Genomic DNA, 25,370 nt, shown 5'->3' on the forward strand with positions numbered 1-25,370 from the left:
AAAATAAGTGTACATATATCATCATTATATTGTAAGTCATTTATATTCATAAACAGCTGTTAGCAAATGAACTATTTGTGAACGGTTTCAAGATAGACAATTGATTAAGCTTTAACGGGATACTGTAGTGTGGTTAACGGCATTTTACACCTTTATTACTTGATATATAACAAACATAAATTTGTACAGAAATGCGAATAGAGTTGCTGTTTTGGATTTGTATTTATTCATGGAATTATGCACAGTGCCTCATAGATCATACAGGTAAAACGCAGAAAATCTCGATTTTCTGTTAATGCTTGTTTGTTTGTTTTAAATTAATCTGTATAATAAAAATTTTATTAACACACACACTTTTTCATTTATGTAAAATATTTTTTGTTATTCTCGTCGGTGAATGGGAAATAAATATCATTAATATTTATGCTTAAAACACTATATAACTCAAGACAAGTAATGCAATACTGTATATGGTTACTCATTTTGTACTACAGAAACGTAATGTGGATGAGACTGAACACAGTTTCGCATCTTCCAGTCATGCAGGCATGCTATTTAATTAATACTTAAAAATGGGGCAAAACCCGACATGCCTCTGTGTAATGCCTACGTAAAACAGCAAACTTCTACAGGATGTTTGGGTTGTTTCATAAATAGTGGTGCTCGAACCCACCAAAATGTGGGACGCGCCATTTGATGAAGTCGTTAAATAGTAATACTGTCAAGGAGTTTTAATATGGGGTCACTAATGTGACATATCACTCAAACTGTAAGCCTTATCACTGATTTACTTTTACACATAACTAATGCGAAGCTGACTGTTATACAGTTAAACCTATCAGAAATGAACATCCATGGAATTACAAAAAGTCGTATTCTCCGGCCGATACAGAACTAAATGCAAACAAGCAAATTCGATGAATTGGTTTCCCCCTCCGAAAGGGTTTGTGGTGAGGAATGGCAAAAAAATACATCGGGCAAAAAGTTAAGGATGTGAGTAAGTGGCAAAAAATTTCATTAGTCAAAATCAATTTAACAGAAAATGAATCATTCAAGCGGCTTTTTTTGTGGGGGGGGGGGGGGGGGGGGCAGCGGGGATGACCGGGTGAGGGTACGAAACTTCACATGTTGATTATAAATATTGATGGAAAATTAAAAATGAAAAAAAAAAAATGAAAAAAAGAAAAATGGGGTGGGGGATGCATGATCGGGGTGGTGGGCATGACTGGGTGGAGGAGTGAGGTGGGGGAACAGTACAACTTTGCATGTTGATAAATATTCATGGAAGGCTGGCAAAAAAAAAAAAAAAAAAAAAAGAATGAAACAGTTCATCGGCGGGGGATAATCAGTTGCTTGTTGTAAAATGATACCTGGGCATGCATAAGCGTAATAGTCACTTTATATTACAAATAATTTAATTCCAACTTTTGAAAAACATTATTAGCAAGTTGCTTTTGTAAATATTAGTTCTAATTGTCACAAATTGACATACGGGCCTTAATTTATCTGTAGTGTAAATGCAGGTATTGCATCATCTTTTTGTAAATTTTTGAGTTATTGAGGTAAATGTCAGATTTCACGCATAAATATTTGTGATTACACTTCTTAAGATAATCCTGTTAATTGGTAATACTCAGTAACTACCGAAGCTACACAGACTCACCGTTATGTATGACTTGCCAGGATTTCCACACTACAAAGGGTGACTTAAAACACATGGATTTTATATTCTTGTGTTGCACCAATATCCATAAGTAACATGATCTTTAAAATCCCTTTTCAAAGAAGAACCAGGATGGTTTATACCTGCCTAAACGCACAAAATTAAAATTCAGTCCTTAATTTCATGTCCTTTTCGGTATTCGGTCATTCGGTAGAGTCTGACACGGTATGAAGGATCGTCGCTTCTTTTCAAGTGTCAGGGGACAACACACATTTTATATAGTTTCATGCACGGAACCGTATAATGCTTTGACAAGTGCTGGCAAAGAAATTGAATATGTCAAAAGAAGTCCGAAGCCAGAACGCGCGGGCGTTCCGTTTATCCGTTACTTCTACGAGAATGTGATCTGTCTCAATATAAGGTATATAATAATTTAAACAATAAACATCGTTTTGCAAGCCATACCATTATGTTATAATTCGTGCTTCAATGCCATCGTTCACCGTCTACCCGTTCCATTACTGGTTACTATTCTAGGATGAACTCAGTTTATTGAACACTGTCCAGGCTCTAGGCTTATTTTTGGAGGTAACATGAGATTGATTCACACTGTTTTAGTTCAGGTTAAAATTGCAGGGCGAGTGGATTCAATATTGCAGTAAGAGACGATTTTATTTCACAATGTCTGTTCGTGTTCAATGTTTTAAAATGTTTATGGATAGCTGAGTCTGTTCCACACTGATCAGAGTCAAAGTTGATATTGTGAGCTGAGCTTATTTCAAATCGTTCAGAATCAAGGTTAATATTGTATTGTGAGCTGAGCTTGTTTTAAATCAATCAGAGTCAAAGTTGATATTGTATTGCGAGCTGAACTTGTTTTAGATCGATCAGTATCAATGTTAATATTGCCTTGTGAGCTGAGCTTGTTTCAAATCTTTTAGAATCAAGGTTAATATTGTATTGTGAGCTAAGCTTGTTCCAAATCGATCAGAGTGAAGGTTAATATTGTATTGTGAGCTGAACTTGTTTCAGATCGGTCAGTATCAATGTTAATATTGTATTGTGAGCTGAGCTTGTTTCAAATCGATCAGAATCAATTTTGATATTATATTTTGAGCTGAGCTTGTTTCAAATCTATCAGAGCGAAAGCTGATATTGTATTGCGAGTTAAACTTATTTCAGATCGATCAGTATCAATGGTAATATTGTCTTGTGAGCTGAGCTTATTTCAAATCGTTCAGAATCAAGGTTAATATTATATTGCGAGCTGAGCTTATTTCAAATCGACCAGAATAAAGGTTAATATTGTATTGTGAGCTGAACTTGTTTCAAATCGATCAGAGTCAAGGTTGATATTGTATTGCGAGCTGAACCTGTTAGCAGCACAAAGTGCTCGGGGTGAGCTAATAGAGCGTTTGAGATTTCAACCTTCGCCTTCCCCTTCAACGTCTCTCATATATATTTGGGGTAACACGTCACCGATATGCGTGTATTTTATTTATATCAGACGTTGCTACTAAAGTTTTCCATGTAATATCAAGTAAGCCTAAGACTTCTCTTTATTACTATGTGAAATAAAAAGCTTCGTTTCAGGATTTCTGCTTATTAAGTTATTCGATTATCCATATGTATAATTAGACTAAATTTGATGCCAAACACTATCAATAAGTAATAGAATAATGAAGTTTTGTGTGGCTACCAAATTTAACTAAATACATTGAACTGAACCTGGAAGTATGAAGATATCAACTGATTTTGAGAAGCATTGAGATTTTGTTCAAACTTTAACTTCTACGGCATAATTGTGTCCCCAGGCGGTATCGATTATACCAGATGGGCCTTTTTGTCGTATAGATGGGCCTTTTTGTCGTATGAAGTGAAGTTTTGAACGACCGAAGATGTGATATCACGAAAATCAAAATCTTTTTTCATCTACTCTGTCCACATATTCGGCATCAAAGACTGAAATCTGGATGGAGGGACATGGCAGGACAGTCATTTTACTTGAAAAATAAATCATTACGCGCGATTATCATTTGGTGGAACATTTTATTTTCACTTCAAGATAAAAACAATCCGTTTCTATCTGACACTTTATACGACAGTAGCGTTTTAATTATAAACATAAAATGATACTAGTAAGACGGAAAATTCTTCTGAAGTATCAGACAATTTCAGATTTATGATATCATGATGCGAGAAGCTTCCTGTTAGCCGTATGGGATAACTCCATTCTTTACATGCACGGACCCAGAGCCTGGCAGAGGGGCATTGTGGGTCAATCCCGCTTTGATTCTTACATTTTACATAGAAAATCGGTCTTGAATTTGGGTATGACCCCCCCCCCCCCCCCCTCGAAATGGGTGACCCCCTCTTTAAAGTTGGTGTCCCCCTAACCGAAATTCCTGGATCTGCACATGCTTAACTTATAAAATACATTCAAACAAATACATGTATATGCCCACATGTTAGTTTGTGCGGCAATTTCCGTCTCCACCTAACATTTCTTGACTGTTTCGCTAGACACATGGTGACTTGGCACGATTATATTGTGCTGTCTGAGAGTTTGGCATTATACAGAGTCATGCAGAGTGTCATGATGCCAAAACATATGATATCACGAGAGTATCTTACATTTGTTTCAATTCGCTTGTTAAAATTTTCAATGTATTCATAACTTTTGTATATTGGCTCATGTTATCAACATATCTTTTAAAAAGTTAAATTTTCATCAGGTACATTGTTTATGAGTGTCTACAAGTAAAACGCGTCTTTTAAGGAATTCAATGTACAAAGTACCAATTCAAAGTGAAAAACAACTTTAAGAAAAACTATGAAATACTAGTCTACAGCATGACGGATGAATCTGTCCTTTATATTTTATGATCATGCCTTTTATGTTTGCTTTATCGAATAATTTAACTTAATTTCAAAGTATTTCGACAAATGCATTTGTAATAGTTGGTGTTTCATCTTTTTGTTTGAAAAATATTGACTGCATCATCTTTCAAGAACACCATCAATAATAAAATACGTTGATATGATTTGCCATTTTTATAATGCACGAAAAAAACAAAAAACAATCATAATTACGGATAAATTGAAAGGGCGGACGTTGTTTCCCTCGTTTTAATAAGACTTAAATATAGAAAAGATTTTTTTTATCAGGACCTAAGCCTTTGATATTTGGTATTTAGCATTGCCTAAGGGTTCTCTGACATGTTTGTTCAAATTATGTTCCTGTGGTGAAACAATGTCCCGCCTTAGGGGACACTTGTATATGAGTAATATAGGAAAAAATGCTTCAAAAATTATTTGATCATATTTCCTACACTGTTATTTATAATTACCTGTGACCCCAAGTAATTAGGGGCCACTTAACTGTGACCTTGACTTACTGACCTTCTTTCTTGTTTTTTTTTTAAGATACAGCCTTAAAATTTGAATGACATTTACAGTTTTGCACACCGATTTTAACACTGACTTTCAGTGACCATGAATGTGACCTACTGACTTACATTCTGAATATTTTAGCATCAGTTTGACATTTGAAACATGTAGCTCATATTACACAGGTGAGCGATCCAGGGTCATCATGACCCTCTTGTTTCAAATCGATCAGAATCAAGGTTAATACTGTTTGAAGAGCTGAGCTTATTTTACATTGATCAGAGTCAAGAGTAATATTGTATGGAGAATCGAGCATGCTTCAAATGATCAGGTTCAGGGTTATTATGATATGGAGAGCTGAGCATTTTTCACACTGGCCGTGTTCGAGGATAATATTGTTTGGAGAGCTAAGCCTGTTACTTTTGCTTGAGATTCAAGGTAACATGGTATAAAGAAACGAATCTGTTTGCCTCACATTGATAAGGTTCAAAGTGAAATTTGTATTGTTTGGCGAACCATGCAGCATGCTATTTGTAGTGTTCGTGAGACCGTGTTATTAAAAGGCCATAGCCTTTGATTAAAAACAAGATCCACATATTAAGCCATTAGCTTATACGAATTGTTTGTTCTGTCATTTTAAAAGTTAACTCTCTCAAAAGCTCTTTATGCAAAGGGCCAGTTCATATCCATGTTTATTTTATGCTCTTCAGTGAAATACTAAAATTTATCAGTGAAATAATATTGATAGACAGTGAAATATCATTTTTCTTTTTCACTGGTATGGAACTACACTTGAATGCGAAAGAATATGAATTATTAATAATAGAAAATTCCTTGCAAAATATACTTCAGTAAAGATATAGATGTATATAAATACTAACAGGATCATAAATACATACATTCTATCATAATAAAATGTAAAGGAAATCAGAAAACGTAGAACTATTTACTAACAGAACTATTTACAGTTTTTCTACAAAGATATCGTGACGTCATGACATTATGACGTCATGATGCGATGTACGTGACGTTGCGCGAACAAACTGGATACAATTTTGTTAAAACCATTAAAATACATAAAATAAATAGAAAATTTGTTAGTTTCAGTGTAAGATCGGAATTTCCTGCATACCAGACGGGAATTTCCGGTATTTTTACCGGTGCTGGAAAAATCCATCTTACGAACTACATATATGTAGAAGATTTATGTAGTAATTTATATTTTAAAAAAAAGAAAACGGAATAAAAATCCAATACCTTGACAGTTCCTCTTTGTTCCTGATAGTATATTTCTCGATTCAGAAAACGTTATTTTATCAAAAGTTCATAACGTTACGCTGCAACTGAAAAAACAAAACCAGAACTAAACATTTGTCTTTGAAACGTCATGACGTCTTTCCTGTTTACGGCCGTTGGTTTCCCGCGCTTTGTTTAAATACGCTGCTGTGAGAAATAGGTCTAAAAAGAACGTCGTTCGATTGATTTTATTATTATTTATTGAATATGGTATGCAAGAAAAAGATTCTCTCATTGGTTGTAGGTGCAGATGGGAATATCCGGCTCTCGGGTAACTGTTTACGAGGTAACTCGGCAGGAGCCTCGTTACCGCCTAACAGTTACCCTCGAGACCGGAAATTCCCATCTGCACTTACAACCAGTGAAAGAATCTTATAATATTTCACTCGTGAACACAATGATTTATATTTTCACTCGTGGCTGTGCCACTCGTGAAAACATTGCATTATAGTGTTCACTTGGGGAAATATATTTCGATCTTATACTAAAACAAACAAATATCCTCTATGACTTTTCTATTTAACATGTTTAACTTGATTATTTCCTTGCTTTATAATGTCATCGATTACTATCTAATCATTTCATTAATTACAAACAACATGTGTTTTTTCTTGTGTTGATTGTGAATGCTTGCGATAACCTTATACAAACCAAGCTGTTTCCTTATATATAATCAAATATTCAAATCGCAGATAAATCATACATAATAACTTATATAAACGTTACTACTGATGTGTGTTCCATCTCCTTCTGTTTCTCCTGCTTAAAATATATTATCTGGACTCTTTTAGCTTTGATATTACAATTTAGTAAACTGAATCTCTCCAAATTTGATTTTCAAAATCGCAGAAGCCAATCGGTGTTTATATCTCCCAAAAAACAATACGTTTGCGTATGACTTAAAATCATTTAAATATTTCCATGTACATAACACTTATAGATTTATGTAAAATAAGAACTAACATAATAGTTCTGACTTCCTTAGTTTAGTCATAATCAATAGGTGTTGGGTGATTTAAAATATAAATTCAGAATAGGACACTCTACTTAATAGTGTTCTTCTATTTTTTTACCAGTTTCGGTGTCCAACTTAATGTACATAATTTCAAGCTCGTTTACATCAAATAATTCTGTACAATTAACAGAAAATGCAGTTCGTTCTCAAACAAAAAACATTTGAAACTTTCTTCACTTGATGTGATTGGATTGTGGTTACGCCATTTTAAATGTTCAATAAACTGAAAGGAACTGATTTTCATTTTAGGTGTAGACATAGGTTACAGCTGTAAACACGACACTGAATGCAAGGCAGGAAACGGTGGAGAATACTCTAAATGCAACCAAGACTTGAACATATGTATTTGTACAATCAACCACCTTGGTAAGTTTCTTTGTATATACATGTATATCAACTTAAAAATCAGCAGTGCCAAAGTATTTAAACTTTTTCAGTTGGAATCGCCGATTATCCAACACTGAGGATGGCTTTCTGTCGTGAATGAATTTGACACTTCTAGCGAGGAGCGATAAGTGTTTTGAAGTTCTCGATAGAAAGTGTATACGATTTTGGTGATTACCTATTACCTTAAAATATACTTATGCAGATTAACTTGGTCTTTTAATGACGTTTCGCTTGTTATTCAGCCTTCTGCGGCGTATATGGCTCTCTGTTTTATATCTACATGTGCATCTTTGTGTTGAAAGTTGTTCCTAATTTTACCGTTACTTGTGTTAGGGATTTACCTGTGGTAGTGTATAATGTCCTTGTCATCTGTCGGTTTTTCTGTCTGTCTGACTGTCTTTGGTGTCTTGTCCTGTCTGTTTGTCTGTTCTTTCTTGTGTTGTCTTGTATGTATGTGTGTGTGTCTGTCTGAAAGTCTGTCTGTCTCTATTTTGTCTTGTCTGCATATTTTGTCATGCTTTGTCAGGTCTTGTGCGTGCGTTTGTGCGTGTGTGCGTGTGTGCGTGCGTGCATGTGTGTGTGTGTCTGTCTTACTGACTTTCCTCCCAGCCCGGTCTGCCTGCCTTCATGCCTGCTTGCATGCCTTCATGCCTGCTTGTCTGACTGCCTGTTTCTACATGCCGTTAAGTACACTGCTGCAGTGGTTTCATTTAAGAGGCTTCATTCTTGGAACGTGAAAATGTCTCTTGGATCTTTGTCCATGATATTAAACAAAATACCAGTAGAAGTAACTTACATTAGTATGACAGAAGATTGACAGTTTTGTCATAAGCCAGTGTTATCCCGGCAAGATAGAAGATAAATAGATTAGCAGAAACGACTCCTTTAATTGATTCTAAGTAACAATGTCAAGATCGATAAAATGGGAGTTCTTTGGAGAGAAAAAGAAAATGTAGAATCAATGGCTATGCGATGATTTTACAGTAATGTGTCATCTTGTGCGAAGATAAACTGACAATATACGTTGACTTAATGGGTTCTTATGAACAAGGTAGGGTAGCATTTTTTCAGCATGTCTGTTTGTCGGCGTTTTTGTTTATTCTTCCTTGGAGAATTTGGGGAATGACGAGAAGATGTATGCAGATAATGTGATTTTCAATGTAATGAAATTTATGTCCCAAAACAGTAAATAAACATACATGTACAATGACAATTGAATTATTATTAATATTCTTTAATAAAAATGATATTGAACTACCGTTTACAATTATGGTATAGTAGTTAACATACGAGACACACCAGATGTTTTAACAAAAACAGACATTATGGATGAAATTTTATCCCGTTATAGTCTAATAAAGCAATAGTTGCATATTAATTATGATAAAATCATTTTACATTTTTTTGTAAATGTTGTACATAAATACAGAGGTATGATCATTTTCACTTGTATGACCTTTTATCGTTATTATGATATTGGTGATTTTCATTCAAACCCATTTTTGACTTTTCACTATATTTTAAAGCGTAACGCAAACAATTAGTTAGAAAAAATCAGTACGATTAAATGCTTTTTCATATAGAACAAATTATCTCCAGTAGATGCCAATTTCAAGGTCATTTCTGCCGCAGGTTAGTCAAGAATCTTTCACAGTTCTGTGAAATTCTGTTTGCTGATAAAATGTTTTCTTGAGATCTTGCTGTATATCCTTTATGCACCTATAATGTATTTTATACGCCCGTTTTGGAAAAAACGGGACGTATTATGCGTCTGTCCTTCTGTCATAACTTTAAAAACCATTAAAGGTTTTGACTTTAAACTTGGCATATAGATAACTTTCTTAATGTTTGAATGAAAAAAGGTCAGTGTTTTAATTAATTTAGTTAATCGATTAAACTATACATTATCAACATCAACTAAATATTGACGAACTAGGGACTTCAAAGATGGTAAAATATAAGTGGAAAATGTTTGAGTAAATGCCATTATTTTTCATATACAAAAATGGAAATTTATTACTGTTATACTTACTTGATTAACCTTAATGTTTGTAATTAATCAAATCATTAATTATTTAATAAGATCTAGTAAGTTAATTTATTACTTATTATACAAACTTGTACAATCATAAATGATAGTAATCCCCTTTATCCTACTTGTACGAAAACATAACTCTAGTGCACCACGTCCACTTTGCCTGCAAACTACCAAACTTATGAATTCCGGAAACTTCTAAATACCGAACTTTTAGGCTGGTCCGGAGGTCGTTCGGTTTTCGGAAGTTACACTGTAGTTAGATGGCGATGAGACGATGTGCAGAGCACTTGAACCGGGTCTGTAAGTTTAAGGTCAAGGTCACATTTTGAGCTCAAAGGTCATTTCTGTCCGTCATATTAAGTGTCCGGAGCATTACCTATTTACCATTCAAGGTATTGATTTCAAACTTGGGATGTAGTTATGTTGTGATGAGACGATGTGCAAAGTGCATGAACAAGGGTAGTAGGTCAAAGGTCAAGATCACAGCAAGGTCAATCTGCCCATTATATATCGTGTCCAGAGCATATAAGTTAAAAGATATTAAAGGTATCGACTTTGAATATAGGCAGGTGGTTAATGAGACGATATGCAGACTGCAGTCTATATTACAACTCCCCCATTACCCTCCCCCCACTTCCCCCCCAAAAAAGTACAAGCACTCACGCACGCACGCACGCACGCACGCACGCACGCACACTCACACACTGCTCTCCCTCACACCTCCCCACCCCATCCCCCAAAAAGTCTAAATTTTGCTTTTTGTTGACTTTTGCTTCCGTCTTCCTCTCATATAACCCTACAGGCGTATATTGCCCCGCTTGGCGGGGCTGTTGCGTTATTACGATTTTTGCACTTTCGCGCGTCCTTAGAAATAACATTTAATACCCTGTTATTTTTAGTAATTGAATGAACAAGCAATGAATCAGCTTTCTTGCACATACAAGAGTGATCATTGCCATATGGGAACAAATTTATACACAAAATCATCCAGTTTTGCCAGGTCAGGAATAGAAAAATGTTTATCTAATTCAAAAATTCACAACTCATTCTCAACTGTTGATAAACAAGCATATACATGAGACTTCGCGTAGATTTTTTCAAACAACTAAACTATAAATATAAAATGCACAACGGAGTGAAATAGTTGTTTTTTTCGGGCGCATGCTGACTGTCACCAGAGTCACCGTCAAATAGTGATGTTTGAGTCAGGCTTTTCGGTATTGTGTCGAAAATTAATATTTAGAGATTATTCCATGATGTCTTTAGTCTTGCTTCATTCATACCTCTTCTTTTGTGATTATTATTATATACCACATTTATATAGCACTCTTTTCATATAAAATACGTTCAAAAGTGCTTTACATAAAAACATTTATATAATGTTCATAAAAAATGGGAATTGAACTATTATAGAAGAAATTAAATTTACATTACGGTAATTAGTACCAAGCATTTAATGGAAGGTAGCGATCAAATTGATATCAAATGTAATAATCATTAAAACATTAACTGACTATAGACAGTACAGAGCAATTGAACATAAGATATCTTACATTTTGAACTACGTACAATTAACAGTATGAGTAGTCTGCGAATAGAGATCACAGCATGCATCCGACCACGGATGAAGGGTTCATCCACGTTAAGCGGAAAACACAATGTTCGCAATAAAGAAAAACAACAAAAAATAAAAACACGAAGATATTTGTCACATTTGAGTTTCGTTAATTAAAGTAATTGGGATTTCGGAATAACCTACATTTATTCAGTAATTTTGAGAGTGTTGCCAAAATTAGTGAAAATAATGCGTCATTTATGGCTTTTTTGAAAACTTTGATCTTGCACTTTAATGCCAATGGGAGGTCATTTCCATACCTCGCAGCGTGTCAAAGTCTTGTCACAGATCGTATTTGTTGCTGATATTTGGCACTCTGTTTTTATGCCAATTATTCGCCCGATCTCGAATATCTGGATTGGTGTATATATTTAAAGCCATTGTTTGCTAATACTGGTGATTGATCTTTGAGTGCTAAGGTAGTGTTTATAATTATTTGATTTAACCTACATTTGCACACGGAAGCCAATGGATTCAGCAGATACAGCGTTATAATGGTGTTTGGATGTTCTGTTACGATCTAGCTGGTTTTTTGGACATACTTGCGTTATGTCTTGACCGTTATCGGAATTAATTATTAAAGAAGAGTTTAATAATCCAAACTTGTAATCAAAAGTGATAGAGATTTTAGTCCTGCTTTCGTAAATATAATGCTTAGTGCACCTAATTTGCCTGCAACTTCATAGAATTCCGTACACCATAATCCATTTGCTTCCATCTTCAGTTTTTCGAATCCTAGAGAGCGAGCACGATGTCGCACTGAACCGGGTCTGATTAGTTTATCAGAGCACATTTGTCAACTTTCCAGTATATAGTTCGGAAACATATTGGTTTGTTTCAATGGATAGTATGATGATAACTGTTTTTTGACACAGTACAGCAAGGTCAATCTGCCCATTATATATCGTGTCCAGAGCATATAAGTTAAAAGATATTAAAGGTATCGACTTTGAATATAGGCAGGTGGTTAATGAGACGATATGCAGACTGCAGTCTATATTACAACTCCCCCATTACCCTCCCCCCACTTCCCCCCCAAAAAAGTACAAGCACTCACGCACGCACGCACGCACGCACGCACGCACACTCACACACTGCTCTCCCTCACACCTCCCCACCCCATCCCCCAAAAAGTCTAAATTTTGCTTTTTGTTGACTTTTGCTTCCGTCTTCCTCTCATATAACCCTACAGGCGTATACTGCCCCGCTTGGCGGGGCTGTTGCGTTATTACGATTTTTGCACTTTCGCGCGTCCTTAGAAATAACATTTAATACCCTGTTATTTTTAGTAATTGAATGAACAAGCAATGAATCAGCTTTCTTGCACATACAAGAGTGATCATTGCCATATGGGAACAAATTTATACACAAAATCATCCAGTTTTGCCAGGTCAGGAATAGAAAAATGTTTATCTAATTCAAAAATTCACAACTCATTCTCAACTGTTGATAAACAAGCATATACATGAGACTTCGCGTAGATTTTTTCAAACAACTAAACTATAAATATAAAATGCACAACGGAGTGAAATAGTTGTTTTTTTCGGGCGCATGCTGACTGTCACCAGAGTCACCGTCAAATAGTGATGTTTGAGTCAGGCTTTTCGGTATTGTGTCGAAAATTAATATTTAGAGATTATTCCATGATGTGTTTAGTCTTGCTTCATTCATACCTCTTCTTTTGTGATCAGGTGTCCTTAGGATCAGTAATCGTTACATTTGTAAATTATTAAGACAAGCGTGCTATTTTTTGCTAATTTTGTTAACTATCATTATCAGATTCTAGAATTTTGACCCCAAAATGGCTACCAGTGATTTTAGGGGATATAAATATTGCAGAAATTTGGAGTTATCTTTTATGATTTGTAAATTACGTACTTCACCAAAGCCACATCTGTTGCAGTAACATTTTTGCCAATCTGCATATCAGTTTTAAGGCTTACATCAGTTTTAATATATGTATATTTCAGTTCATTTGTTTTGTCTTAATTCACATTCCTTTTCCATTAGGGCATTCTTTGTTTTAGATGTACCAAACAAAGTACTTGCTTAACCTGTGGCCGGGGGACTGTACCTCAAATACATTTGTCCGTTCATCCGACCGTATTCGGCATACACATGTTTGCATGTATCTCTGGTGTGTTTCAACGTGCCAATTCAGTGACGAACAATTCCATAAGATAAAATACATATTTTCCGTATTTACGGTAAAATAGTCCGTTGAATTTTTTATAAAGCATCGATTTACAAAGTTACATTTAGTGGCAAATTTCGCTGCCGCTTTAAAAGTGATCGCATAAATTTAATTACCGTCTTGATGAAGGATAAAAAAGCATTATGATCCTTAAAGCGACTAACCAACACATTGTGATTTGTGATTTTTTAAAATAAAAATATATTTGCATGAAACTTAGTGGTTGATAAGTTTCTTGTTTCCAGAATAATGGGAACATTCGAGTTTTCGAGGTTTTTCTCCTTCACTTTTATAAACCGCTGTAACGCTTTATAAATGTAAACATTGATAAATATAGAACGAGAAGCGACTGTATTTTTTTTTAGACACAATCATCACGTGGGCAGCGAACCAAAATTGCACATGGCCAAATGTAGTGTAATGAGGCGTAATGCTGTATTATAATGTATGGGTGGGGCGGGCGGGGGGGGGGGGGGGGAGAGGGCAGGGGATTGGGCACAATGTATCTATATCTTAGATATTGATATTTATAATGGAAGTAAGTCAATGTTTTTCTTATATTTAGACATTTGTTTTTCTAATATTTATATCAATTCTTCCCCTTTATTTTTTTCAGTAATAATTATATTATGAAAGAATACAAAGGCATTCAAGATCAATTAAAAAATAAATGTCAGTTTTATTATTATTATTATTATTATTATACCAGATTTATATTGTAAGTATTGAGTCAAATGCCATTTACTGACTTTCTATTTTCAAATGATATCCCGCGGTTCCAACTTTTATTAACAAAATTGTTATAACATTCGATCAAATCAAAAAGATATCGCAATTCATGATTGTTTATTAATCAAGAGAGGGACTACCGTGTATATCACAAGCGTCTTCTTTAGTCAACTACCGTGTAATGTCACATGTGTCATCTTTAATCGTAAAATTTGCGTCTGCTTAAAACAACACCTGAATTATTAAAGGACCAATTTCAGTTTCAGTTTCAATAAGGATCGCAAGGCACTGATCATCATGAAAGGTATCTTAAATCCAACAATGGCACTAGTCAAAGAAAATACTCAGATTTTAATTGTTTAATTGGTTGCTTCTGAATTAATATTTTCAATATAAATGCATTTTTACAATTTATTTAGTTATATATTCTTTATTCTAAATAAATATACGTAGCTTTGCATTTGCTAAAAATCGTGCATTGTGATTATTTGTTTTATTGGAATATATAAACTATTCGTATTTGCATAATTTTGAATATTGTGATCTGTGATTATGGGTTGAAGAAGAACAAGTGCAATTTCCATGCGGATCGTGCAGAAAAGAATGCCACGCCGAATGCCTAGCGTGTGAGCTAATCAATGTTTAAAAATATTAAATATTTGGATTCTTGCACAAATTACAAAAATAAGTTTCAAACCATAAACTATGTAAGGCAGTTATAATTTACACTTGGTGACTTTCCCAAACAAAACGATACATACATGGAAACATGAAAATACATGAAAACACTTCGATTTCTGACTCCCTTTCTGTAAAAATTATTTTTAACAAATTTCGCAGTCTGCTAAATAACTGGTCTGTCGTAAGGCTATTGCAGTAAATTGTAACAAAATATTTGTTAAAATCATAGGATTAATGAGAAATTAAATCAGATAACTGTTGAATCTACCATAAGAAATACGCATGATGAAATCCCTCGAAGATTCTTCTCATTTTGCATCATTACGCATCTACCTTCAAGATATCTTGATTAGTTTGAAAAGTTTTCGCACATTTTTAGATTCTATTTGAAAAATTGCATGGGATTTTAAACGAGAAAAACAAAACAAAAACCCACTGCATTATTTAAGATATCTTAAAATGAAAAGATTTCATAAAACCATCCCTGGAGATGCTTATGATTATGAAAAGCTCATACTTGAATCTTGCGAACAATACTCAACACACCTTGATACGGAAAGGGCTGAATCAAACATTAACTCTGCAAATCCAAGGAATAAATGAGGAATAATATGCAAGTTAATTAATTATTTCGTATTCCATAAAATCGTTACTCAATATTCCATTTCCAATAAAATGTTTGATCATCAGATTCATTTTTAAGTGTTTGCATCTTAACAAAGTCTGTATTTACAATCAATATCACGCCTATATTATACTAGGCTTTCATCATCAACACGCCGGACTTCGCAATGAGTGCTATCTATATATGCGGTTTGCCATAGACAAAAATAATATTTCTCGTCAATATATGAGAGAAAATGTTTTTTATGCAATACACCATGTCACTCTGCAAGTATTTTAGCTGTGGTATAAATTTCATACATACATTACGCCTCTACTAGCCTTACCGATCGGCATTACCCTCAGATTGCTGTACAGGGCATCAGTACTTAGCTTTGAATGCTACCTAGATAATGTGTTTTGCCATATATAAAATAATAATTATCAGTATTCATGAGAGAAAATGTTTTATAAGCAACAAAACATATCATTGCGCAAGTATTTTAGCTCTAGTATTAAATTTGTTTAAACATTACTCCCTTTTTTGCTACATTAGGCGCCATGTTGCTACGTTACTCTACATAACCGTATTTTTTCTCACTGACACGTAATGTTTGCAAGGTGCTCGCTGAATCCCGGTTTTATTTATAAACTCGGAAACCCAGAAATCGTAGACGAATGTTTTTATTTTAGATTTATTAGAAAAAACAACAACGATTTTCAACAGAATTCGATGAAGAATATTTGTTATAACATCAAATTTGCGACATAAGGGTGAATATAGGAAAAGTTGGATATTTTAAGATCTCAAACCGCGATGTGTGGGTTAGTCGCTTTAATAAGACAATATCTAATTTTTTTTCATCAAACTCAAGGCTCGGGAAAATTTCATATTTTATCTATTTTACAGGTGAGGATAAATGTATGCACGACAGTGATACATATTACCGTGTCTGCAGACCCAAGACACTTGATATAGAACCGGGAATTTGTACTTTAGAATGTTCTCCAAAAGGTAGGACATAATTATCATACATCGCCTCTCGATCGTCACTACCATTCATTGTTGAGATTGCAGCTTTCTTATGTACACGTATAGACTAACGTAGACAAATAGATCTGTTGGTTCAGTACATTGATTATTATGATAAAAAGGGTAACATGTTGGGAACTATATAGTGTGCCAGTTTGCTGCACGCTTGATGATGCTTACAAAGTGTTTGCTACAAAATGCACTTTTTTGTAAAAAACTACGTCTGTCTATAAAATGTAATAAATGAATAGTTTAAATGAATTGTTCAAACACAAAATGGCCTGTCACTAGCATAACTTATTTTTCCCAGAATAGCTAAAGAACCTGAAACATCTTTCAAGGCACGTGTTGAGTTTATAAATGTATGACATTTGAAATGATTCAGTTTACTAAGATGTTAATTGTTGGCCTTAAGTGATATTCGTCATTTTCAATCTGACACGAATATCTAAACATTTCACTTAGATATAATATATAATGCATTCATGGTTTCAGATCATTGATATACTGTTTTATGGGCATAGTCAAACACAAATACAATTTTTATTGTATGCAAATAACATATTTACAAGGTTTTGTAAATACAGTTGGAACTCGATATCTCGAACTCGTTTTCATAAAATATCCTTTTAAGTCGAATATCGGTTATCTTGAGGTAAAACGCTCTGTCCGTTTGGATAAGAGATACCGAGTTTCAACAGTGTATCTAATTTTCTTTACCAGGTTTATTAAAGCTTACAAAAATAAACTAGCAAATTGTCATGATCAACTGTAAGGCAAAATACTTCTCAAAATTAAAAGTTAAACAAGTAATATATTGTTGAACAAAACTTCCGTAAACATAAGATGATATTCACTGCAAGGGCTAAAAAGTAGAACAACCTTTGTTTCATACATATCCATTGATCAGACAGTGCAGTAATCAGTTAAAATATGTCTTAAATGAAAGTGTATCATTGAAATAAGTTATCTTCTCTGCATGTCAACATAAATAACGTTCTTTATCTAAGAAAATGCATTTGTATCTCGGAATTTGTTTGCATGAACGCATACTGTTTATACGAAATGTAACGAAAAACAATCCCATACATGAAATCTAAGCAAATATCTAAGGGAGAAACTCAATATTTCGAACTCGTTTATCTCAGAAATTAGGCTACCTCGAAGACATTTTCACAAAATATCCTTTTAAGTCGAAGTTCGCTATCTCGAAGTAAAACATTCGGTCCCATGGGATTCGAACTGTATTTAAATGGGAATGGACATTATAAATATATTTCACTAACACATTTAGAAACACCAGCAAACAGTCAGTAGGTTTGGTATAGTGATAGTTCTGTGTCCGTCTTCCGTCATCGTTGTCAACAAAATTTTTATTTTAATAGACATATGCATTAAATGTTCGGCAAATTTCTACCAAACGTCCTGTAATTTTTAACTGGTCTCTTTTCAAAGGTTCTATGCCAAAAAGTATGCAAAAAAATCATTCTATACAAAATTGTCGAATTCTGGTCACGTCGACAACAAAAAAGCAAAAATTTGAAAATCATGTCTTGAAAAACAGCCGTTTAAATCTAAAAATGTTCTCGGGTCAATGTCTGTCAAGATCAGAATCGAAAGGGGGTTAGATCACTTTTCACTTTAAATCTTAAGTAGTAAGATTCAACATATTCTTGTTATAAACTACTTGCCCAATTTCAAAATAGTTACACATTTATGTTCCTTAAGGACCCTCTATGACCCCCTATTAACATTATTTGAATTAATTCAGAATGTATAAAAGGCCACCAAAGGTCGTTTTCCCTATATGTTTTTAGCGGAAACAACTTCAAATATAGCAGAAGCGTCACTTAAGAAATTACTGGCCAGATTTAATATAATTTTACCAAAATATTTTCTTTTGCGAATGTTCAAATCAACAACACGGGTGACAAAGCTGAAACAGGAAGGCATATGATCTGTTTAAAATATTGCCATTAGTGGCCATATTTGTATAATCTGAACTGCAATTTTTTTTTAAAGAAACTGCCAATTCTATTTAAAAAATAATTTCACACATGTTTTTGGTGGATCGTCTGCAAAGAGTGTTCAAATGCTTCGAATCGTCTAAAGAGCATAGCACGCTGATACTTTTCTATAAATAAGTTGTGGAAACTTAAAAATCACCTCGTCATATTATGTTGGCCCTATACTTTAATAGTCTGAATAAGTTTACATTCGGCGGCCCTCTACTTATTAATAAACATGTGGGCTATCCTATGACTATAGGAAACACTTTGGAAATTTTCTTCTCTGAATCTACCGTTGTCCAGGAATGCATTCATACTCATTACAACTTCGAGGAGATGTTTCAGCCAATAACTCTCCAACCAGCGGATTGAAAATTCAAGCACCATCAAAAAAAAAATCATAGCTTTGAATAAAGAGTATAAGAGTGAGATCAATAAAATTTACAGCTGTAACTTGATATTTGGAAATACATTTTAGGAATTTATCTCTAGAAATAAGAATGTTCCTCGTAAGTCGGAGTCTATATTTGAAATGGACGCGGCCATACTTTTCATGTGTAAGAGGTTCAACCAGGGAATCTCGGTAGAGAATAAAATCTGCAGGCTCACTTTCAGAGCGGTCCTGATGGGTAAAACAACATATGAATAGGTATAAGTAGAATAGCTTTGTGAATTTGTAATGTATTTAGATACAATTATATAAAATGTATGTTAATTCAGGAAATCATCTTAATTTATAGGAACAATAAAATGGAAGGAAAATCAAGATTGGTATGGTGAAATTGTACAGCCGTTTGCACCATTTATTCTCGATAAAAAGGTAATACACTTTAAAATTATGCCATGTGCTCGACATGAGATGTCGTGCTCTCAAAATTAGATGTCAAATAACATGGCATGCGATCGAGATAAAATGTGGTGCGCTCGCGGTACGATTCACGCGCTCGAGATAATATGCTGTGCGATCGAAATAAGATGCCGAGCGCTCGAGTTAAAATGTCGTGCAAACGATTTTTATCAATGTTTCACAGCTTAAAGTAGAACTGAAACAATTTCCGTCAACTAGCGGCCATGTTTTTGTACCTGTCTGAAAGTTTAAGACAGTCTAAAATATCCCATAGTATATTATTTTGCAGAAAATGAGCCATGTTCATGGCGACTAGGCCTTTAAAACATCAACATTATTGCGGCTAATAATCTATTCTGAAATTGAACAAGCTATCAAGAAAAGGAGATTTTTAACGTGTCCATATATATAGAAAAAGTAAGCCCGTTCTAGGTTGAGACGACTTAAACGATTTTGATGAAAGATATCCTAGCAACTCTCTGCTAAAATACTTTGTTTAAAACTGTTTATTCGATTTTAGAATAATAACAGTTGTTCTTTGTGTGACCCGAATTAATTTTATTAATGGCATATTGCTACGTATAAAAGCATGACCGCCCTGACCGTGGCTCATTTTCAATATATGTATTGTCAAAAACGCTGTATCGCAACTGATTCTTCAATAAGACTGTTCACACTATTTGATTTGTGAAAAGACATGACCATCAGTGGCCATGACTTGCTCCAACGCGTCTGTCTGAACTGCGAAACTTAGTTGATCAATGTAGAACCAGCATAAAAAAAAATATAGCAAGCCCTTGACTTATCTCGAGCCTCTCGATATCTTATCACGAGCGCACGTCATCTTATTTTGAGCACACGACATCTTGTCTCGAGTGTACAACATCTTATTTCGGGCACATGACATCCTTCTCTCGAATCTGCGACATATTCTGTCGAGCGCTCGAGATAAGTTAGTGTGAAAAATAACTACGTGTTCTAAACAACCACTGCCTAAATCAGATAAAAACGACGTAATTCTCATAGCGGAAAATTCACATTAATCATCTTAATTTTTCTTATCAGAAGAGAATGAATTATTCAAGGTGCTTGCATGGGCTATTATATTTTTTCTATTGCACCCGACCTTCAACTGTCCATAGTTTATCTTCCCCAATTGTGAAATATACCAGCGATTGAAGTGTTTAAAACTGGTAGTTTTGTCAGTTCTTGATAACATTTGGTTTCAGCAATTCCATGGTTTGACATGACGCTTTTCCCACTGGATATTTTTCATTGTTTTTACGTGAAAGATACGTACGTGTGTTTAGTTGACAGCTCAGAAACATAAATTGCATGTTATGCCATACTATTTATTTTACTCTAAATACAGTTGAATTGCCAAACTTCATATCAAGATTTTGTGCCAAGTAGTTGACTAGAACAATATAACATTCCGTTTTTTCGGACATGGAAATGTGTATTTGTTATGTTGTGCGTGCCCGAAAGGAGATACCTGGGAAAATTCGATAAATCACTTCAATCTACAATGTGGTATAGGTCTCTATATTTCTCAATATTTTTCTCAAGGCGGCCCATATCTCCACAACATGGAGATACACCGAAGTCTGTCCTGCTTTTAAATATGGTAATCCGCAAACTTCAATTCTCAAGACCTGTTCCTCTCCTAGCTTTTTGTTTTTCATCAAATAAAAATCATTATTGACGCAAGACATTTAGAAAGCGTTGTTGTTTTAGGAATGAAAGCAGTTTTATACAAAGATATACAGTAAGTAAAGCAATTTAGCTTATACTTGTCAAATTATATCCTATTTCAATTACACAGTGATGACAGTATAATTCCAATTTTGGACACATCAGTGTATCCCAATGTTTAACATTCTTCACAACCTATCTGTTTACTAAACATTTTTCTTGAGTTTGTCTAAAATAAATAAACATACATTCATGCATACGTACATACATACGTTTCAGAAGGAACGTCATTGTATTCTTATACTCGTAACTATGGTAATATATAACTATCGGTCAAGCAAAAGAACGTATTTTGTTTGTGATGTTTTACGTAAACCATGTAGTCGTATATCTTATACTTTGGCAGACAAGTGTTTGCTACGACCCGATGAGAGCATTGAACAGCGTCCCTGATGGTTTTGAAATTAAAATGTCAACTATACCAAATGCTGGTTTAGGAGCTTTTACAAACATTTACATCGAACAAGACACAATGTTTGGCCCATACAAAGGTACCTTTGATGAAGACACAGAGAGCGCCGAGGATTCAGGTTATAGTTGGAAGGTGATTTTATCAATTTAAAAGTTTTGAATTTATTATTGAATTTAACAAGTTTAAAGTAAATTTAAGTCAGGCCCGTAGGAAGCATTTTCAAATGGGGGGTGGGGGGACGGGGTGGTCACAGATTATAATCAAAGCCTTGAAATGTCTGGTGGTTGCGGGTTTTGCTAGATTTATTTTCATTTGAATCTCTAAATATACATGTATAAGAAACAAATACTAATGTGCCTTATATCTAAGATAAACTCTGCCTGACCTTACATGAACAGCTGAAGTCAGTGATGTAACCATGGGCTGGAATACCTAATCATTGACAGGTCTTATATAATCTAGATGGCCAGTGTGAATGGATAGAGGATGAGTAAGAATTGCTTGATCATTGATAATTCATCCGCATTGTTCATGAATGGGACTATTTTGTGTAGCACATGAACATCCTTTGGATGTGATTTGGAATCAAATAAAGATGCTACATGATTGTCAGAAATACACTTAACTATGGTAGCGGGATAAACCCGCAACCAAAAATCAGCCGACTGAAATAGAAAGTAGGGGACTAGATAGGGCGGTCCGGAGGCATTCTCCCCCTGAAAATTCTGAAATTCAGTGCTTCATTTCCTGCATTCTGGGGCATTTTGGGAGCATTTAAGAACACTTTTACCACTGCAATTTTATTGACATTTTCAAATGAATACAGTATAATGAGTTTAGTATAAAACCCCACACCTTTTCCTCGAGCTTGGGTCTGACAAAGAAACGCTATTCTAAGGCTTTTTTTATCATTTTTACAGGTTTTCTGTTTTGATTTGACATTAATAAGGTTAAAAATACAATTATAAAACTGCATGTCTGGTGACAGGTCACAGCTAAAATGGACTCGCTGTCAAAAAATAATTAATTGCTAAGATAATTAGCATAATCGGTCAAATTATTGGGGGTGGCGGGCGGCCCCCGACACCTGTCCCCCCCCCCGCGACGTTCCTACGGCCCTGAATTAAGTCGTATGCACTACCTGTTTGAATTTGTAATTATGTAAGTATATTACGTAATAGTTTCCTAACTATCTCCATGTGGCGGTAAACCTATAGGACTAGACATTGAAACTTAGCAATTGTTAAAAAGAAAATTACTTCGTCGGTGTACCGGACTTATGTCCACCTTTAGGCTTATTTATCTGAAAAGATACTTAAATGCATTTTAGTAACCTCTCCGCTACAAAGTGGAATTTCAAACAGGAAAAACCTTAACATTGATAAATGTCTAGGCTTGTATACGAATGAATGTATCAGCTATGTAAAATATTTTTACAGGAAGTCCAAATTTCGGAAACAGAATTAAAGGCAAGTAATTGTCTGTTTTAGGAAATAATATCTGTAGCAATACTTTATAGAGCTTACTAATAAAAGCATTTCTGACAATTAAACTGGACATATAATACCGCGCGATTACGTAGATCATGGGATAGCATAGACAGTTTATATACTGCCTCCCTACATATATAAAATTACTCTGACAGAAGAATAAATGATTGTTTACTGACAATACAGAGGTTTACGGCCGAAACAGCTAGCGTTTTTCAGCTATCTATTGGAGACATTTTATCTCAAAGTCACTGAGGCATTAACCTTTGAACGATTGATATCTAAACCACAATTTCAGTTATTGCCCAATAAGCATTCTGTGGGGTTTGACGGCCATAAATCAGAGAGCTTTCCCAAACTACTCCAGACTCGGACGCACTGTGTCCTATGACCGTAAATGTAAGGGTTATAAACTGGCTACAGGCAATTATTCTATGAAGTTTGATGGACTGTCGAGCATTGATAGTAATATACGTCAGCTAATAAGAAAAGGAAGATACCGGCCAAATAATATATATAAATATGAAAACGTATACATAATTCACCAAATAAATTAGCATACAGATTGAAATTTACAAAAGGACAGGGACAAAGGCGATTTTTACTGTTTATGGCTAGATAGAAATTAATTGATTTAGAATTATGATCATCATTACGACATTTGTTTGTTTAGAGTGCTTTCTGGTTATGAGAACATTTTAACTATTATATAGATAGACACACGGGAAGGTGAGGATCGAGCTGACATTGTGTGGGTAGATGCAAAAGACATTGCTCTGTCCAACTGGTTGAGATACGTAGACACTCCAATTAATGCGGCCACGGAAAATATAGTTGCTGTACAACATAAAGGTAAAAATTCAAAGACATAAAAGACAACAAAATCAGGTCTTTTGTACAATAGCGTGAGGGAACTGAGGAATTCGCAGCAGTCATTCATACATCTTACATTTATTTGCCAATCATTAAATTCTATTTTACTGCTCCTCCCGAATTGAAATATTTAGTTTCTTGCACTATAATATTCTCTAATATTGAAATGTTATTTTATTTTGCAATCAATTGAAAATAGTAGGATCTTTACTTACAGAAAGATTCTGCACTGAAGTGAAAAAAGTAAGACCAAATTAAGAGTGGTTTACCTACAAGGGAAATGTGTAAACTTATGTTCATGGCTTTTTCTTTTTATTATAAAATGTATTGTTCACTCTTGTACACCTAGTTTGCTATAAATGATATATCCCGTCCCCCACAGAGAGAGAGAGAGGCAGACAAAACAACACACACACACGCACGCGCTCGCACATGCACACACACCATCCCACACAAAAGTAGAAAATAAAAATGACTTTCCAAAGCAATTATGTTATCAACGGACTAAAATCGCCGGTATATATACTTCTATGTATATATCTATGTAAGCCGTTTGAGATTTACAACTGAGACGTTTATAATTCTTGTATTTTTGTATAAATACCCTTATCACTCATTTTCTTTGTTAAAGATCATTTCCAATCCTATTAGCACGGTTTTAATTCAAAATGTTATGAAATTTTGTTTTTGAAATAATTCGTGCAAACAGTGAAAGCTTTGAAAACAAAAATAGTTCGGCGAAAGTAAGGTGTTTGTTTTGGAAATATAAGGATTAAATTAACATATTCTGGTATTCATGCATATAAAAAGTGTTTGTTATTCGACTGCCCCAGTACCACAAAAAGTAATTGTGTAACTGATAATATTACTCCAAGGCAGACATATTTACAACCCACATCGCCAAACTGAATTGGCAATTCATAAACCATGCATCATTCGTATCTGACCTGGTCTTTCAAACTCGTGACTATGATCTTCCATGTTACAAATAAATTAAATGTTTATATAGAATGATACTCAAGCAGATACTTTTAAAGCGTTTTAGGGCTATTTTATTTATTTGTATGTAGAGTTGCCATCTGACTTAACTCGAAGTTCTCTTGCGACTCGCTTTTCATACTTCCTGTATCGTCATTCACCACCACCACCGCGCCCAATTTTTCTTTTCTCATTAAAAGAAACTCACAGAATGAAAAGCCACGTTCCAAAATCTCATCCTGCCTTAAACAACACCTTACAGCCGAGTATTAATGAAATACAAACAATTACTCAACCAAACGAAGTGGGGTTCCGCTTTGTGACGGTCAACAAAACAACCACCAAGGATTTAATCTATCATC

General features: G+C 34.5%; 1 protein-coding gene across 1 annotated transcript in view; it reads left to right on the top strand.

Annotated features, from left to right (window-relative positions):
• The window catches only part of LOC123525313 (uncharacterized), a 36,825-nt gene continuing 11,455 nt past the window's right edge, over positions 1-25,370 (top strand). Inside the window, exons 1-6 of the mRNA XM_053537959.1 lie at positions 1-264; positions 7,614-7,730; positions 16,522-16,626; positions 19,394-19,473; positions 21,602-21,799; positions 23,871-24,009. Coding sequence (XP_053393934.1) covers positions 192-264; positions 7,614-7,730; positions 16,522-16,626; positions 19,394-19,473; positions 21,602-21,799; positions 23,871-24,009 — 712 coding nt within the window. The 5' untranslated portion in view covers positions 1-191. The remainder of the gene's footprint in view (positions 265-7,613; positions 7,731-16,521; positions 16,627-19,393; positions 19,474-21,601; positions 21,800-23,870; positions 24,010-25,370) is intronic.

This window comes from Mercenaria mercenaria, chromosome 3 (genome assembly GCF_021730395.1).
Source record: "Mercenaria mercenaria strain notata chromosome 3, MADL_Memer_1, whole genome shotgun sequence".
NCBI classification, from domain to species: domain Eukaryota; kingdom Metazoa; phylum Mollusca; class Bivalvia; order Venerida; family Veneridae; genus Mercenaria; species Mercenaria mercenaria.